The sequence below is a fragment of the Pygocentrus nattereri genome, chromosome 16, assembly GCF_015220715.1.
Source record: "Pygocentrus nattereri isolate fPygNat1 chromosome 16, fPygNat1.pri, whole genome shotgun sequence".
NCBI classification, from domain to species: domain Eukaryota; kingdom Metazoa; phylum Chordata; class Actinopteri; order Characiformes; family Serrasalmidae; genus Pygocentrus; species Pygocentrus nattereri.
The window spans coordinates 2314264-2332111 of NC_051226.1; the positions used below are offsets into that span (position 1 = coordinate 2314264).

General features: G+C 39.8%; 1 protein-coding gene across 1 annotated transcript in view; it reads left to right on the plus strand.

Moving 5' to 3' along the window:
- lipia (lipase, member Ia) overlaps positions 1–16836 on the plus strand; it is a 31306-nt gene extending 14470 nt beyond the window's left edge. Inside the window, exons 3-11 of the mRNA XM_017686314.2 lie at positions 3780–4150; positions 7168–7276; positions 8111–8212; positions 8295–8384; positions 10048–10215; positions 11530–11619; positions 12401–12509; positions 13346–13525; positions 16271–16836. Coding sequence (XP_017541803.1) covers positions 3780–4150; positions 7168–7276; positions 8111–8212; positions 8295–8384; positions 10048–10215; positions 11530–11619; positions 12401–12509; positions 13346–13525; positions 16271–16355 — 1304 coding nt within the window. The 3' untranslated portion in view covers positions 16356–16836. The remainder of the gene's footprint in view (positions 1–3779; positions 4151–7167; positions 7277–8110; positions 8213–8294; positions 8385–10047; positions 10216–11529; positions 11620–12400; positions 12510–13345; positions 13526–16270) is intronic.
- The last annotated feature ends 1012 nt before the right edge of the window (positions 16837–17848 follow it).

Here is a 17848-nt window from a genome sequence, read left to right on the forward strand (position 1 = left end):
ACTGAAAACGTGTTCTCTGTAGTGACGAATCAGCTTCTGTCAGCCTGATGGTGAATCTTGGTTTGGAGGATGTCAGAAGAACGTTACCTACTGGAACTCACAGTACCACCAGTAAAGTTTGGTGGAGGGGCTATAATGGGCTGGGGCTGTTTTTCTGGGTTTGGGCTCTCAGTTCCAGTGAAGGGTGATGTTGATGCTGTAGCATCAACATCACAGAGCCCTGACCTCAACCCCACTGAACACCTTAGGGAAGAACTGGAATGTCGACTGTGAGCCAGGCCCTCTTGTCCAGCATCAGTGTCTGACCTCTCAATGTTCTTTAGACTGAGTCTCTCCAAAATTTCATGGAAAGCTTCCCAGAAGAGTGAAAGCTGTTACAGCTGCAAAATGAGGGTTCTGGAATGGGACATCCAATATTGCTCATATAGGTGTGATGGTCAGGTGTCCAGATACTTTCGCTCTTATAGTTTGTGAGTGCAAATGGGCAATGAAGATGAAAAAAGGGCATTACAATTGAAAATGAATATAAAATTCAAAACTAATTGATTTTTCAATTTTACAAATAAAGTAAAATTTCAAAAATGAAGAACAAACTTATGTAGCTTTACTTATGTGAGTTTATGTAAATCTGGCCTATTTATGCTTATTTTATTGCACAATTGTTATTTATTTGTTGAAGTACATGTATTAAAATCAACAAAACAGGTAAACAGAGGAGCTTTCCATAAGAGAGTGTAGGTGACATGAAGGTGCTGCCTCATTAAGACCTTTATAGAGCCGTAGAAATGTAATCTCTTCATCTTTTGGTGGAGAACACTGAACCCCTATACTTCTGCTCAGCCCTCACTGCTCAGGTTCGGTGAGAAGATCTCAAAAAACACAGCTACTCTTCCTTGATTCAGAAACCAAAGTCTCGGGATTCCCCTTTCTGTTCCTCATACTGAGCTGAAACCCTGCTTGCACTCCGTGGTCGGCAGTGACTTCTGCTGAAGTTTTTATTTCTGCATTGGAAGGGAAAATACAGCTCTGGAGCAGCTCCTGGTCACTGCAGTGCCCTTTTCACCACCCTGTGAAAATAAATACCAGATATACACCAGTTGTGAAACACTGAGGGAGACAAAAAGGGCAGGTTATTTTACTTAGTCATAGTGAACGTGGCATTTATGAGCCGGGTTACTGTAAAGGTTGCGTTAAAATAAAATGTGATGCCAGAACCACAAACATCTGCACCTCGTTTACTCAGAAAACACACCTCGTGGAAAACTGACTTACATCATCTGCTGGTGACGTGATGAGTGGGTGACAGCCGCTGCCCTAGTTTTGGTTTCTATACTCCCCCGGACACTTTATTGGAAACCCCTCCCTGCTGCTCTACAGTTAGAGATTGTCCATATGTTGATGTGCAGTTTGTATTAGCCATCATATAGCCCTTCATTTGTACTATATATATATATATTGTACACAATCTGCTCCTGGATGGATGTTTTTGGATGGTTGTCCACTTTGACCAGTGATAAAGGGTAAAGGGGTAAATTGTAAATAGTGGAAGAGGATGAAAGTGTTTCTGAGATTCAAGCCAAAGTTTTTGTTTGTCAACTATTTTTCATACATACTTTTCAATATAGCTGATGTTGGAACAAAATCTCGTATCTCCGTTTCTGTCATTTTTCAGTTCTTGACATAATTTAAAAGTATGTATTGCCCTTTAAATTGTGTGTAAATTTCATGATGAAAGGACCAAAAGAACGGCCCAAAATAACTTGGAAAAATTCTGATTCCATTGACTTCCATTAAAAGTAAAGTAGGTTTTTTTCCTTCTCCTGTAAAGTCACCATTTCGGAGATACGAGGTTTTGTTCCGGTGACAGCGATATATTTTATTTTCTATATATAAAGCAATATAAAGAATAAAGAAGTGTTAATACCTTCTCATTCATGAAGTTAATGTGCTCATGTTTCCTGCATACCATGACAAACGTGCAAAAAAACAGAATTAGAATTTAAAAAGGAACCATGCTGTTTTATAGGCATTATATCAAGGGTGAAAGAATCCTTTTATTTGAAATACAGCGCTAAAATTTTATAATACTGAGAAGCATTATCATCATATATGAATGACATATCTTAACAGACCACTACCAGTGTGTTAGTGTAAACGCAGAGGTTTCTAAACTTAGAATACAACGTGGTGTCCCACAAGGCTCTGTTTTAGGGCCTCTACTGTTTTCTCTCCAATTACAGACACTAGGACATAAAATTTCTTGCACTTTGCTCTTGTGCTGACATGTGTCAGCTCAGTTACACGTACTGGAAGGTTGTATTAAATACATAAAAGTCCGGATGACTGGGAACTTCCTCCTGCTGGCTTTTGATAAACCAAAGATTTGCTGTTGGGCAATGAGATCTTTGACCTTTATGTTCTTTTGTGCTATTTAAATATTTAAAGAGTTAAAGAGTTAAAGAGTTCATATTTATTAATATTACTGTTCTGTGTTGTGCGTCTGCTACTGGCTGCTAAATTTCCTTCGGGATCAATAAAGTATCTATCTATCTATCTATCTATCTATCTATCTATCTATCTATCTATCTATCTATCTATCTATCTATCTATCTATCTATGATCTGAGTGTAACACTGGATGCTAGTTTATCATTTGAGTCTCATATCAGTCACAGCAATATAAATTTTCAGGTCTACTGGCTTAGACTTCTGTAATATGTTACTCGCTGCTGTTGACCTGCTGTAAATCAGCTTCAACCAGTTTAGAAAACAGCAGCCAGTGTGCTCACCAGAAATAGGGAGCTTCTTAACGCGTTACTGAGCTCTGGCAGATCTTACTGATCTGATAAGGAGTTATTGCCCATTCAGACCACCTCACTCAGCTGAGGAGGACTTACTCCAAACTGCAAGCATCTCTTACAGCTCAGCTGGTGGAAGGTCAGTTTCTGTTAGCATCATCACAGTATACCAGTATTTATAGTGATTCTAATAAAGTGGCCAGTGAGTGGAACCATAAGGTAGGTGTTTCAAATATCTTGGCCACTTCGTGGAATTAGAAGGTGGGTGTTTCTAATAAAGTGGCCAGTGAATGAAAGTATGGAGTAGGTCTTTTTCAAATAAAGTGGCCAGTGAGTGAACATAAAAACTAGGTGTTTCTAACAAAGTGGCCACTAAGTGGAATTAAAAGCTATGTGTTTCTAATAAAGTGGCCAGTGAGGGAAAGCATAAGGTAGATGTTTCTAATATAGTGGCCACTTCGTGGAATTAGAAGGTGGGTGTTTCTAATAAAGTGGCCAGTGAGCAAAAGTACAAAGTAGGTGTTTCTAATAAAGTGGCCACTAAGTGGAATTAGAAGCTTTGTTTCTAATAAATTGGCCAGTGACTGGAACCATAAGGTAGGAGTTTCTAATATAGTGGCCACTTCGTGGAATTAGAAGGTGGGTGGGTCTATCAAAGTGGGAAGTGAGTGAACATAAAAAGTAGGCGTTTCTAATAAAGTGGCCATTTAGTGGAAGTATAAGGTTGGTGTTTCTAATATAGTGGCCAGGGAATAAAGGTACAAAGTTGGTGTTTCTAATAAAACAGCCAGTGAATGGAAGTATAAGATTGGTGTTTCCAATAAAGTGGCCAGCGAGTGAAAGTAAGAAGTAGGTGTTTCTAATAAAGATGAATATATAAATGATCATTTGTACACTGGTCACTGTGTACATACCATCCTTCAAGCATCCGTCCGTCCACACAGCATGTTCTAAACGCACGTTCTCTCTGCTCGTCCTGCAGCTCAACCGTGTGAGAACATCACCGATCTTGACCTCAAACACTCCATCATTGGATCAACTCTCCAAGTCCGGCTTTTGCTCTACACACGGGTTAATGCAACCTGTGGCCACCTGCTCGACTCAGAAAACCCCTTCAGTGAGCCTTTACTGAATGTGACTCGTCCCACCATCTTCATCATCCACGGCTACCGGCCCACCGGCTCTCCACCGATCTGGATGAACTGGGTTGTGGAGGCCATCCTCGCTCGTAAAGACGTCAACGCCATCGTGGTGGACTGGAACCGAGGGGCCACCAACATCAACTACTTGAAAGTGGTGGAGAACACACGGCGAGTCGCCGTAAACCTGACCCACTTCATCCAGAAGCTGCAGGTAGGAATTATGGGGGTAAATCTAGTCCTCATTCATCAGGTAATGCTACATCTTTAAGCTTTAGCTCATCTGAAAGCTGCATTCTCCCCTCACTAACACTCCCTCCTCCTTACACACAAATCACACCGATTCAACACACGGCGCCTAAAAATCTCTGGGCTTTTAATGACCAACACGGAATATACTGAGTTTCTGCTGCCCTGAAAGCCACAGTGGTGGACAGTAACTGAGTAACTGAGTAAATGTAATTGGTTTCTGTACTTTAGTATTTTTGGTGTATCTGTACTGAAGTTTCTCCGTTCTGGACTTTTTCCTTTCACTCCACTACATTTCAGAGTCTAATATCCGACTTTTTCCTCCTACATTTTGAGAAATCTGTCGTTCCTTTTGGTTTCTGTGTGTATAAAAACGTAACATGTCAAAACGAAAGAAGCGCAAAGCCAGAGCACCAATCAGGGCCCAGCGGTCACTTTGTTTAGAGCTGGTTTTGACCTGTTGGTCATACCGACCCAGTGCAGCACGCGGTTCAACGTCAGCGCAGCAGCGTAAAACTTTGGGAGAGTCTGTTCAACATAAATGATGAACTAACCTAACTTTGTGTAAATAGAGCTCAATATAGAAATATGTCCACATATGCAGTCGAGACTGACGCGGCTTTTTTCTGAATTTCTACAAACACCATTTCATTTTATAGTAAATGAGTTTGGGCTGGTTTATGTTTATGAACAGACGCCTACAGATCAACATAGTAAAGGAGCTCATCTGTGATCCTGAGTTTAAAGCCAGTTTTTATTCAACTTAAACTTGGAACTAAGTTGTAAATAAATCTGAAACTGAAACTTTGCTTGTGTGTAAAAAGTGATTTCAGAGCCACTCGGTTCTCCCTGATGGAAACTGTTTACCTTCACGTTACGAAAAACACACACACAGTTCAACTCTGGGGCCTCCAAAACTGATGAAAACTGCATATTATGGCTTCTGTGTTTTGTTTTTTTTTTTCTGTTAATTCATTTTTTGTCTGAAAACAAGATATTCTGATATAATTTTGATGCCAAAACAGAGTGACTAAATGAAACCATGATCACAAACACATTTGAACAGTTTTTATAATATCAGTACTGAGAACTTCATATAAAATCATATAAAATAACCAACATTTTCCCCTCATTGTTGACACACATGGACAAAATAGGGCTTCCCTACCACCAAAATCCCACTTTAAGGCCTGTATACACCGTATTGACATCTCGTGTGATATTATAATGAGTTCTGTTTGATGTAAATTCATTAAGAAAAAAAAAAAAAGACAACAAAAAATCACATCACCAGCAACTTCTAGTAGAAACTTCTAAAGCTTTCAGCTGTTTCATAGTTTTTGTCCATTTTTAATCAGGTCTATTAGAGATGTCAAAGTGGAATTTCACCAATTTGTCAAAATTATTGCATAATTAAGTGATTCAGAGGGTTTGGTGTGACCTGGTCCAGATGTCTTCACAGTGGTTTTGATGGGAACCAGGCGTCGCCATGACGACAACACAGATATAGACACTTTATTTACCATCCAGAACCACCAGAGAACCTACACGAGTCTTCTGGGCTTATATGGAATGTTGATGATGGAAAACAGTGGAAAATCTGGAATAATGAGTTTTCTTTGGGGACTATTTTGCCGCACAGCGCCCTGCATGTCTCCCTCCACCATGAATGGAGTTGAAGTTCTCAGAACCAGTTCATGGAACTTTCTGTAGGAGCTTTTAGAGGGACGTCTGGTTCCTATCACCACCACTGTGAACGGCTCTAACTGTTCTTACTGAACACGGCTTAATAATTTGCTGGTTGTGAGAAATGAAAGTGTTTAAATAAGTAATGTTGGGAATCACCATGTTAGGGCGTGTGGATAAATATATCACAAGCCAGTGCTGCAGAAACATGAACAGAAAGAAATAATATGAGGCTTTTCCTCAAATAACCTTCAGAACTGTCACTGGAGTAAATCATTATTTCTCGCCGATGTGGTTGGACTTCCTCTTGTGAGTTGCGGTTCTAAAGCGTAGGTGGGAACCTGATTGAGCACAGTTAACACTTTAGTCTGATGCCTTGTCTTTATGTTATGAAAATACTGATCAAGAATCTGGATTCACCTGCCATTTAAACAATCTTTGTTATTTTAGATACAACAATAATTTATATTATTTAATATAATATAATATAATTACTTAAATATTTCAACAATTAATTAAAAAGTAAATTAAATATCGTGTCATTATGCATTTACATTCATTTTCATACATACATTCATTTCTTTTTCAAGTTACATCCTTTAAGATTTGATCTTTTTTTTTGAAGCCCTGAGGCCTTTGGTGACGTCACACTGAGCAACTGCATGTACACACATTCCTGAAAGTCTCTCTGTGCTCAGTCCAAGTCCAGCGAGCTTTACTCCATCTAGAGTTTAATTACAAGTCCGAACACGGTCAGTAACTGTGTGCACAATGGTCGAGTAAACAGGCCGCCTATAATCCGGGTTAATTTTTAACCCAGATGAGTGGAAACTTTAGCATGAGGCTTGGTTACTGTGCACTGTGTGTGACTGAGATAACTATAGTACATATACGGTACTTTACAAGTCAGTTACGCAGGAAAAGGGTTTAAAACTCTTTATTGTGGCAGTAAGTGTGTTTTTTCCAGCAAATCTAAGTAGAAAACATCAAATCACTGCAAAAAATTTTTTTAAATCACATTAAATAAATACAAATAAACAAATACAGTACAGTGTGGAATGTTTGATGTTTTTAATAAATGCTTATTGATATTTTGCTCAGAACTGATGCTCCCAAACATTTGTGTTTGTACACCAACACATAAGTGGTGTTATAAATGGTTGAAAATATTGATTAAAATATTGAATGTAATGATGACTCTGCTCTTAAATTCTTATTTTTTCAATTAGAATTTTTCTATTTTATAGTTATTGCACATTTTTTAAGTTGCTGTTGACCATGAACTCTTCCCTGCAGGACGAAGGAGTGTCTCTCAGCTCCATCCACATGATCGGAGTGAGTCTGGGGGCTCATATCGCAGGATTCACAGGGGCTAACTTTAACAGCAACATCGGCAGAATCACCGGTATGAGACGTCCAGCCTTGCTTGCTTTGTTTCTTGGGCTCCCTCTAGTGATTGGGCCCCTGAAGCACCCCATAGAATAATAATAATAATAATAATAATAATAATAATAATAATAATAATATAATAGCAGTGTTCACAGGGCTTATACATAAAATAAAATCTCTTGTTTGTTGGGTTTGAATGAGTTTCCAGACTTAACAAATGCGTGAAGGTCAGTGAAGCCGTCAGATTTACTTCATAACTGTTTGGTCAGTGTAATCGTGTTGAGTACAGTGCAAAAAAAGGGTGTCTTGTCAAGTAAAATCATCTTAAATATCATCAATAAATATAATTATCGTTTTTAGATTGAACTAAAATCAAAGATTATTTCACTTATATTCAAACATTTCTGACATATTTTAAGTGTTTCTAGTAGAATGTAGTAGATATAAGTAGATAAATCTCAAGATATTGAGAGATAATGTTGCTTGTTTTAAGAAATGAGCTTGAAACCAGCCAAATCATCTGCCACTATAGTGAGATCATTTTTCTTGAGGAAAAAACTGGTAAAATAAAAAAAGTCTAGAAATCAATCTTATAATAAGTGCACAACCATGTAGATGATTTTACTTGGCAGGATTTTTATTTGCCGTGTAAAGCTCAGCATCTTCCCCATCGGCTCCTGGCATCTTCTGTTTACATGCTCTTAAAGAATATATAAGATAAAACTATAATATAAAATATTAAACTAAGATAAACTAAGTAATAGAATATAACTAATAAACTAAGAGAGAGAAAATTAAACAAACCTTTTCTAAACATTTCTAACTGAAGAACTCTGCATGTTTGATCCAGCTCTGGATCCTGCAGGCCCGTCCTTCACAGGGAAGCTTCCAGAAGACCGCCTGGACAAGACGGACGCTCAGTTCGTAGATGTCCTGCACACAGACATGGACTGTGAGTTCATCTAGAGATGTACAGTGCAGTTGATCTGTGTAGAGTAAACGATAGTGGCTCATCTCCCAACGCTTTTTCTCAGCTCTTGGTTTTCGGAAACCACTGGGCCACATTGACTTCTACGCGAACGGTGGAGCGGATCAGCCAGGCTGTCCTAAAACCATCTTCTCAGGTCAGTGACTGATTCATCTCCCCACAACTCCAAATACAGGCCTCACGTTTTACCCAGCCAGTAGATTTTAATAACCTGGTCTCATTTGCCGTGGAAAAGCTCTGCAGGGAAATGTTGAGGTTTGAGTGAAACCCCTTTAATGGTCAGTGCCCTCTGGTGGACCCAGAGTATTATTACACACTTCTATAATCTAAGAATGGCTCAGCCAGGTTGCACTGAAGTCCCTGTAGCTATGGAGGTCTTGGTAAGCCTTAGTATGTAATAAGACTGGGATTTTAAGGGGTTGACCAAGTTTTGAGCCCAGATTTTTGACCATTAGGAATGGAAAAAGATGTTAACAAGTCTAGAAATCTCATGAAGAGGAATGTTGAGGAACATTTGAAATATGGGCCAGGCTGAACATTTTTCGTAGTGTATCTTACACAGTCTGACAGTTTTATCCCTGCGCCAGACTTTATTATTTACACCACACAAACAGAACGGATTCCACTTTGGCTCCTTCTGAACTTTCACGCTCATTTTAGAAGATATCGCCCACCGAGAAAGCTAATTTTGTTTACTGCTGGGATAAAGAAGCTTTTCAGCGTTGCTCAGAAACACTAACTTCTCAGCTCTTTCTCATTTTTTATCATCATTATTTTTAAATGAAATGTTGTTTTTAACATGTCGATTTTGAGCCAATAACTTGTTATGAGATTCTATGGCCAGAATCCTGCAGTTCATGGCAGGTTCATTGATTATAGGGCAAAAGACAGGAATAGCGCCCCCTGGATGCACATTTTTGAATGTCATGCAACCATCGACACTGTGGAAATCATCTTAAATCTAATCAATGTTTCTAATATTTCTCATTGTCAGGTTGTTTTTTTAGTGTATTATAAGGATATTTAACTGTATGAATGTCTAATTTTTAGACGTTTTTGCCGAAATGACTTCATTAAGTGAATTTAACTCAAGATCAAATGAATTTAACTCAGATCAATTAGCTTATTTTAAGGCATATCCCTGGAGTACAGTGAGATAATCTGGCACAGAGTAACAGGTAATGAGTAATGAGATTACTTTTTTCCTGGAATTGATAGTTAAAGTAATCTGATCATATTTTGTGGTAGAAGTAATGAATAGGTGGTAATGGGTTACTTTGAGTAACTCTCCCAAAACTGGTTCTATCTATAACACTAACACCTGCATTATGCACGTACAGTATATCTCACCTGTATTTTCAGTGAGGCCCTTGACTTATGGAGGCCCTCAGCAGCTGCTTACCTTCACCCAGTGCGGAGACGGGCCTGCCTGCCGCAGTAGACAGTTCAGGTGTGGCGTGTTGGTTTCCAGCACATTGGCACCGAAACAACAACAAGCTCTCCTGTTACAGAGTTCCTGGGAATGGCGTGTTCAGCATGTGTCAATCCAGAGCTCTGCACATCACTGAGTTCAGATAAATAGCAATTTCAGTGTCAAGATGAAAGATAAAATTATTTTAATGTACACAAACACTACAAGCGCTCTGGAAGTCTGACACGCTCAGGCTGCGCTGATTAATCTCGGTCTGATGAAGATAAGAGTCTGATCCGGATACGGGTTTTGGATGCATTCCTCACCTGAAGAACTGCACTAAACCGCAAAGCAGACAGGCTGATTATCAGTGTTTTGATCTCTGCAGGTTCCAAGTATTTTAAGTGTGACCACCAGAGGTCAGTGTTTCTCTTCCTGTACTCTCTGAACAACACCTGCCCAATCACGGCCTATCCCTGCTCCAGTTACTCGGACTTCTTAGACGGGAAGTGTTTGAACTGTACGCAGTTCGGGTCAGCCGGATGTCCAGTCTTTGGTAAGAATCACATCTACATCTACAGAATAGTCATTAATTCTGCTTCTGCTGGAACATAATAGTCCACAATATGAAAACTACGTGGATCATGGGGGGCAGTCGTGGGCTGGAGGTTAGGGATCCAGCCTCGTGACCGGAAGGTCGCCGGTTCGATCCCCAGCACCGACAGTCCATGACTGAGGTGTCCTTGAGCAAGACACCTAACCCCCAACTGCTCCCCGGGCCCTGCGGATTGGGCTGTGGAGGTGAAATTTCCCCATTGTGGGACTAATAAGCGTCACTTAATATTTATATACTGCATATCGTTGTTGTCGGAACAAAACCTTGTATCTCCATTTTTCAGTTTTTGGCATAATTTAAAAATGCACATAGTTTTTTACATTGGGTGTAAATTTCATGATGAACGGACCAAAAGAAACGGCCCAAAATGACTTGGAAATACGTCTGGTTCCCTTGACTTACATTAAAATTAGAGTAGGTTTTTTCCTTCTCCTGTAGAGTTGGCATTTTGGAGATACAAGGTTTTGTTCTGACAGTGATATATATATACATATTGACTGTAAACGATTCCTGCATGTGCAACTGATTAAATATGGTATTTTATCAGCATATTTTAAAGCACGATTTGTCATTTATTTGCTTATTTTAACTTTAAACATTGAAAAGGTTAAAACATAAAATGGATATTATACCATATTATACTTTCACACAGGACACATTTCATGTTTTCCCCAATATGTTAAATTCAGCTAATTGTAATTAGAGGACGTGTTAACTTATTTAGACTCTCTCTCTCTGCATATATAATTTTATAATTTATATATATATATAACAGAAGGTTTTGTAGTAAAACTACACAGTAACTTAATTTATTAATTTATCATAAATTCTTGAAATGTTGTCCTCCACAGATTTGATCAGCACATTTCAATACAGAGTATTCAGAATAAAAATTAGATTTTAAGAATTTGTATTGATTCAGCTTTTTCATCATTCTGCACATTGAAAATGTCTTAATTTGATGGTTTGCTTTTCATGCCGTGTTTCAGTAGCACTGTAACAGAATAATTTTATATCAGAAACAAGATTTTTTTATTGGAAACGGTGATTCCACACTTTTAACAGTGGTGTAAAGGGCCTCTTCCAGTTCTGACTGTAATTCTGACAGATCTTACATCTTATCTGACAGATAAGAATTCACAGCTGACAGGATCTGTACTGAGATGTACATCATGATCTGAATGGTTTATACAGTAACTGTTATGAGGCACATTCTTGTTGAATAAGCTGCTCTGTCATGTTTCCTCTTCAAAGGCTATGATGTGATTCGCTGGAAGGATTCGCTGGTGAAGATGGACCAGGCGATGACATATTTTACTACGAATAAGGAAACTCCATTCTGCAGTGAGCTCAACCTTCACTACATAGACATATATGTCCACTGAGTGATAGAAGTGTACATGTACATAAATGTACATTCCATATACACTCACCGGCCACTTTATTAGGTACATTAAGTTCCAATTCCAACAGAATTAAGGCAGTTCTGAAGGCAAAAGGCTGGACCCCCTTTTCCCTTCAGAACTGCTTTAATTCTTCATGTCAGACTTTCAACAAGGTGTTGGAAACGTTCCTCAGAGATTCTGGTTGGTTATTTGAGTTCCTGCTGCCTTTCTATCATCTGGAACCAGTCTGCCCATTCTCCTCTGACCTCTCACATCAACAAGGCATTTTCGTCCACACAACTGACCGCTCACTGGATATTTCCTCTTTTTCGGACCGTTCTCTGTGAACCCTAGAGATGGTTGTGTGTGAAAATCCCAGCAGATCAGCAGTTTCTGAAATACTCAGACCAGCCCGTCTGGCACCAACAACCACGCCACGTTCAAAGCCCCTTAAATCCCCTTTCTTCCCCGTTCTGATGCTCGGTCTGCACTTCAGCAAGTCGTCTTAACCACCTCTACATGCCTGAATGCAGTGAGCTGCAGCCGTGTGATTGGCTGATTAGATATTTGTGTTAACAAGCAATGGAACCTAATAAAGTGGCCAGTGAGTGTATATCAAATTTCAAATCAACCATACATACAAAATATCTGAACTTAATCAATGGGCTTTCCGATCTCATCATGCTTGATTCAAGATTACAACAATTTTTCATAAAGATTTCGTTTTTTTATTTTTCCAGAAACTGGTTATAAGGTTGATATTTTGACCTGGAACTCAGAAGCACGATGGGGCTACATAAGCATCACTTTACGGAAAGGAGACCAGGAGACAACGGCTGAAATCGATCAGTGAGTCTGTCTAAACACTTAAAGTGGAGAGACTTCACCAAAACACGACATTTTACTGGACCAGCTTGAAAACATGGTTGGCTTAGACAGACTAATTGACAGACCACTTTCATTTAATTAGTGTAAATGGAAAGTTTTCTGAAATTTGATGAGGGCAATGTGGTGTCCCATAAGGCTCCGTTTTAAGGTGTTTACAGTTCACTTTATTTACAGCCCCAACAATATGTACGAAGTCTGTAAACACAATGTTGCCATTCACTTTTATGCTAATGACACTCAGATACAGGTCAGCTGTAATATAGCTGTGATACAGTTACACACTTTTGCTGAACTTCAATGAAACAGGAGAATTTTTTGTTGAAATAAGGTTGCAGAATTTTTTCCTTTAAAAATTTGCACTGCACCGCTTTCAACTGAGTTGCTAATAAATGGTAGACGCTCGATTTTATTTTCTGTTTTTATTTGTAGCAGAAATGTGTAGGTTTTTTTGTACAAAACAAATTTTAATCTTGCTCAAATATCTTCAAATTACCTATCAAAAAAACAGAATTTTTACATTTTTAAAAAAACAGCAACTTCAGAGGTAAACTAGTAGCTTTTGCATAGCATCTCCCAAAAAGGACCATTTTTTCACAACCGTGAGGAACCTGGGAACCAATCACAATCCAATTGAAAGAGGGGGTCATAGAGTTTCCAGGCTCCCCCTAGCTATGGCACTGCCATACACAGACAGAAGCTTCCATTACTGTATTAACCTCAGTCCAATAAGAGCAGTGAGCACGGAGCATCCCATCACTCGGAGTCTGAGTGTGTTGTCTGTTTCTTCTCCATCCCAGCAAGTCTTATAAGTTCGAGCAGTACACTGAGAATAGCCTGCTGGCGCAGTTTGACAGGGATGTCCAGCCGGCTGAGAAAATCACTCTGAAATACAGAACAGGGAACGTGTTTGGACCTCGGTATAAACTCCGCGTTCTCCGCATACGCCTCACTCCTCTTCCCCTGGAGCACAAACTGAGGTAAGGGTGCACTTTTGAATTTGGCTTTGATCTGTCCCCTTCAATCATTTTCATGCCATCGGCGTTCAACAGAAAGAGAAAGCTTGAGGGAAAATTATGCGCAGAATGTTTACCTTTTATGCAAATTGATCAGCCTGTGGCTCTTTTACTGCCCCCTTGCGGCTCCACGGCTGAATCAGATCAGCAGGTAATAATAAAATAATCCTCCTCTACAGTAAAATAAAGCTCTGCTGATCCTTCAACACAGTTTAACAGTAAATGGTCTTAAACGCTGGAGTTAATGTAGAACTGCTGATTCACCCTTTAACCCTGAAGATCAGCGCAGACGGCTGGTCACCATAGCAACACAGACGACAGTCTCGCCCAGCTAGTAGCTACGAAACGGCAAAGAGAGAGATTTAAGACGAACATCGATAATTTGGGGACGAATGGACTTATTAGTGTTTATAATCAGTCCAGCTGGTTTCCTGATACGTTTAATCTGCACTGAGAAACTATCAAACACTTAAAGTCGCGAGGCTGAAGTCGTTTTCTCACTTTCCAGCTTCTCATTTGAAAATTTCTCGTTCCACCTTAAATGGTTCAGTAGTTACATTCTGGTGCCTCAGGCACCGTTTAAGGTGGACCGGGAAAAGCAAAGTAAGCCTTTGATATTGTAAGTCATTGATATTTTCAGCCTGCGCTAGCACATTAGCACATGCTCAGACATGCTTACTGGTAAAATGGGCATAAAATGTTGGTTTGATTTTTGTTGAAAGGACCAAATGGCTCTTCTTTAGAGTTTAGAGCCATTTTCTGCCAACTGTGTTTGCACACTGTGGAATTAGACCTCTGCATTTAACCCATCCGTGCAGTGAAACACCCACATACATGCACACTAGTGAACACACACACTAGGGGGCAGTGAGCACACTTGCCCGGCGCGGTGGGCAGCCCTATCCATGGCGCCCAGGGAGCAGTCATAAAGTCTTTCCACGTAATCAAGTCTGTTTGTGATTTGTGAGACGAGCCTACAATTTGAACATAAACAGTAGCAGCCTTGTATCATTTCTACCATAGTTTAGTCAAAATAGGTGCGAATTTGTGCAGCTAACCTGTATTCACACATATAGACTGACATCTTGTACGTCTTCTGTCCATATCCTGTACAATCTGGAAGGTTCTCTATCAGTGTTCTGTCCCTGAGAACCTGCATCTCATGTATTATCTCCCTCAGACTAACTGCACATACAGAACGTGAACAGCAGCACATTTCATAACTTGTTACTGTACAACTGTACATTGGAATTGTCAGGTGTAATACCCGTCTTCACCACCAGAGGTCAGCCTCACCCGAATACTGACGTACTCCCTAGTTACACCCTGACCGCTCACCTGCAGCTCATTTACCTGCCTGTTTAAGGACCTCCAGTACATTGGCTCACTGCCAAGTACTGCCAGTTTATCCCTACTGCTGATGGTTTTGGAATACCTTGACCCTGGAATGGTTTTGGGTCTCATTTTGGTGCTTTTACTGTTTTGTGAACTTTCCTGGTGTTTTGACTTTTGGACTGTTTTTGACTCTGATTCTGGTTTTTTGTGTTGGAGTAAAACGGGTAACACAGATTCCAATCAGTCTGGAGAGCCTTCCTTACAGGAATAGTCCAATTCTAATGTATATGTGTATATTCAGAGTTGGTGTATGTGTATATATATATATATATATATATATATATATATATATATATATATATATATATATATATATATAAGGGGGCTACGCACCTAAGATTTTCACGAACTGTCCACTTGTGTAAATGTGATGTGACAATAAACGTGATTTGATTTGATATGTATTGTAAAAGAAATGCCACAATTCTACTTCATCATTTGAGCAGCTGCCCTTTACAATGAGTGAAGGTTCATGATGAATGGACCAATAGAAATGATCCAACAATACTTGGAATAAAATCTCATGTTAATTCACACTAAAAACAAAGAACGGTTTTGCTCTCTGCTGTAAAGTTGCCGTTTTGGAGATACATATTTTTCTTCGTATGGTAACGATGTGCTTCATAGACGACTAGGGACGTTTAAGGGGAAGTCGTTTACCATATATAGGTCTTTGGGGGTGTGACTTTATGTAAATAAGCCTGGCTGAGCCTGGGACTGTATAGTTTATCATTGGACACCTGGTGTGCAAACATAACACCTATATTTACTTTATAGATAGTTGGATACAGCTAAAAAAACGTACAGTAAATGTATGTAGAATTTGAGATACTACCTCATCTCCCACCCCTCAGTTCTGAAAATAGTTTTAAGTTCTTACTTAATTATATTTTAAATTGAGCCCTCATATCTCCATTTTTGTCTTTTTTCAGTTTTTGACATAATGTGAAAATACCCGTTGCCCTTTAAATGGTGTGTAAATTTCATGATGAATGGGCCAAAAGAAACAGCCCAAAACACTTTGGGAAGACGTCTGGTTCCATTGACTTACATTAAAAGTAGAGTAGGTTTTTTCCTTCTTCTGTAAAGTTACCGTTTCAGAGATACGAGGTTTTGTTCCGACAACATTGACATGAACGTATCTGCACAGTTCATCGTGGTTCATTGAGCGCAGCTGTGCACAGTTCATGAATTCCAAAATTCCATGTTTTCTACTTTGTTTTCACAGATTTAGAACACTTTCTACTCCTACTTTGATAAACGAGAACCCTGTGAAATTAAGCCCGTCTTCTCTTTTTCCTTGTCTTGTTCCAGACCCCTTTGTCGCTATGACCTTCTACTGTTGGAGAACAAAGAAGTGACCTTCAGGCCGATTCCCTGTGAGTGGTCCAACTTCTGACCCAAAGACTAAACACGGACAGTTTCTGTTTTGGTAGAAACTCTGAGGTCTTCAGGGACTGAGGAGCTTCATAAAACCTCACGGACTCAGAAGGAAAACCTTGCATTCCTCTTTTTGTTCCTCTGGTTTGGAGGCCCTGTGATTAATCCTGAAGCCATATCTTCTGTATTCACTCCAGATCCTTTAAAGCTAATGTAAATAAACCTCTGTATCTCTGTTTAACTCCAGCTTTACATTTGACAGGTGAGTTTGTCGGGGTGTAAAGGTTTTATGTTTAATGAGAGAGCTATTAGTGCAGGACCGTGAGATGCTGTAGAAACCCCAGGTGCAGCGACGGACGCCGGTCTGATTCTGTGAGCGGAAATATGAACGTCTCTCTCTTTACGGCTGTTAAACGAGGGATTTTGTATTTATTTTAACTTATTGAATCTTGTACAGACACTTTGTAATTCTCAGTTTTTAAATAAAAGCTCATTTTTAACTTTTACCAGTCATTATTAACAATCAACACACGTATTTAAGCAGTAGAACATGCTGTAACTGCTTGAAGACAAACGTTCTCTCTGAACTAACAGAACATTTGAAGAGGATGGACGATATTTTGACAGATCAGCATAGAAATCAAGGTGCCGAAGTACCAGGTCGCTTTTTTGGGTAACAGTGTGAATTTAATTCAATTTCACTGAAATTACCACAGACTTACAGCCATCTCACTAAATTAGACTGAAATGCCCAACAGGTTCTAGATATTTACAAAGAACTTACAGAGCCTCACTGGTGTCATCAAAATAATGTGCAGTCATGACTTAGTAAGGTGTGGGAATGAGATGATTAAGTCGTGGCCACGACTTAATCATCTCATTCCCGTCCCTTATTAAGTCGTGGCCATGCAACAGGACCTTGTTCACGCTTTACTAAGTTGTGGCCACACATTATTTTTATTTATACAGTATGTCACCAGTGGGGCTCCGTAAGAACTAGACAATAATATAGAAAAATAAATATTAGGGCCAAATAATGTCATAATTAATAATAAAGTAATAATAAATACACCCTGGACAGGTCGCCAGTCCATCGCAGGGCAGACAGACAGACACAATCACACACACCCAGGGGCAATTTAGCACATCTAAACAGCCTGACTGTGTGTCTTTGGACTGTGGGAGGAAACCGGAGAACCCGGAGGAAACCCACACTGACACTGGGAGAACGTGCAAACTCCACACTGAAAGGACCCCGGTCGCCCGGCCGGGGAATCGAACCCAGTACCCTTTCCTAATTTGTGCCTCTCGACCGTGGTCGTGACGGGCGTTGCTTCACCTGCCAGCTCCTGGGCCAGCTCCTGGGCCAGCTCCTGGGCCAGCTCCTGGGCCAGCTCCTGGGCCAGCTCCTGGGCCAGCTCCTGGGCCAGAACGGTGTTAGCTTTCCACCCGTTCTGGGATAATACCCAAACTTTGACTCATTTCCACCACAAAGACGGATCAAAGGCAGGA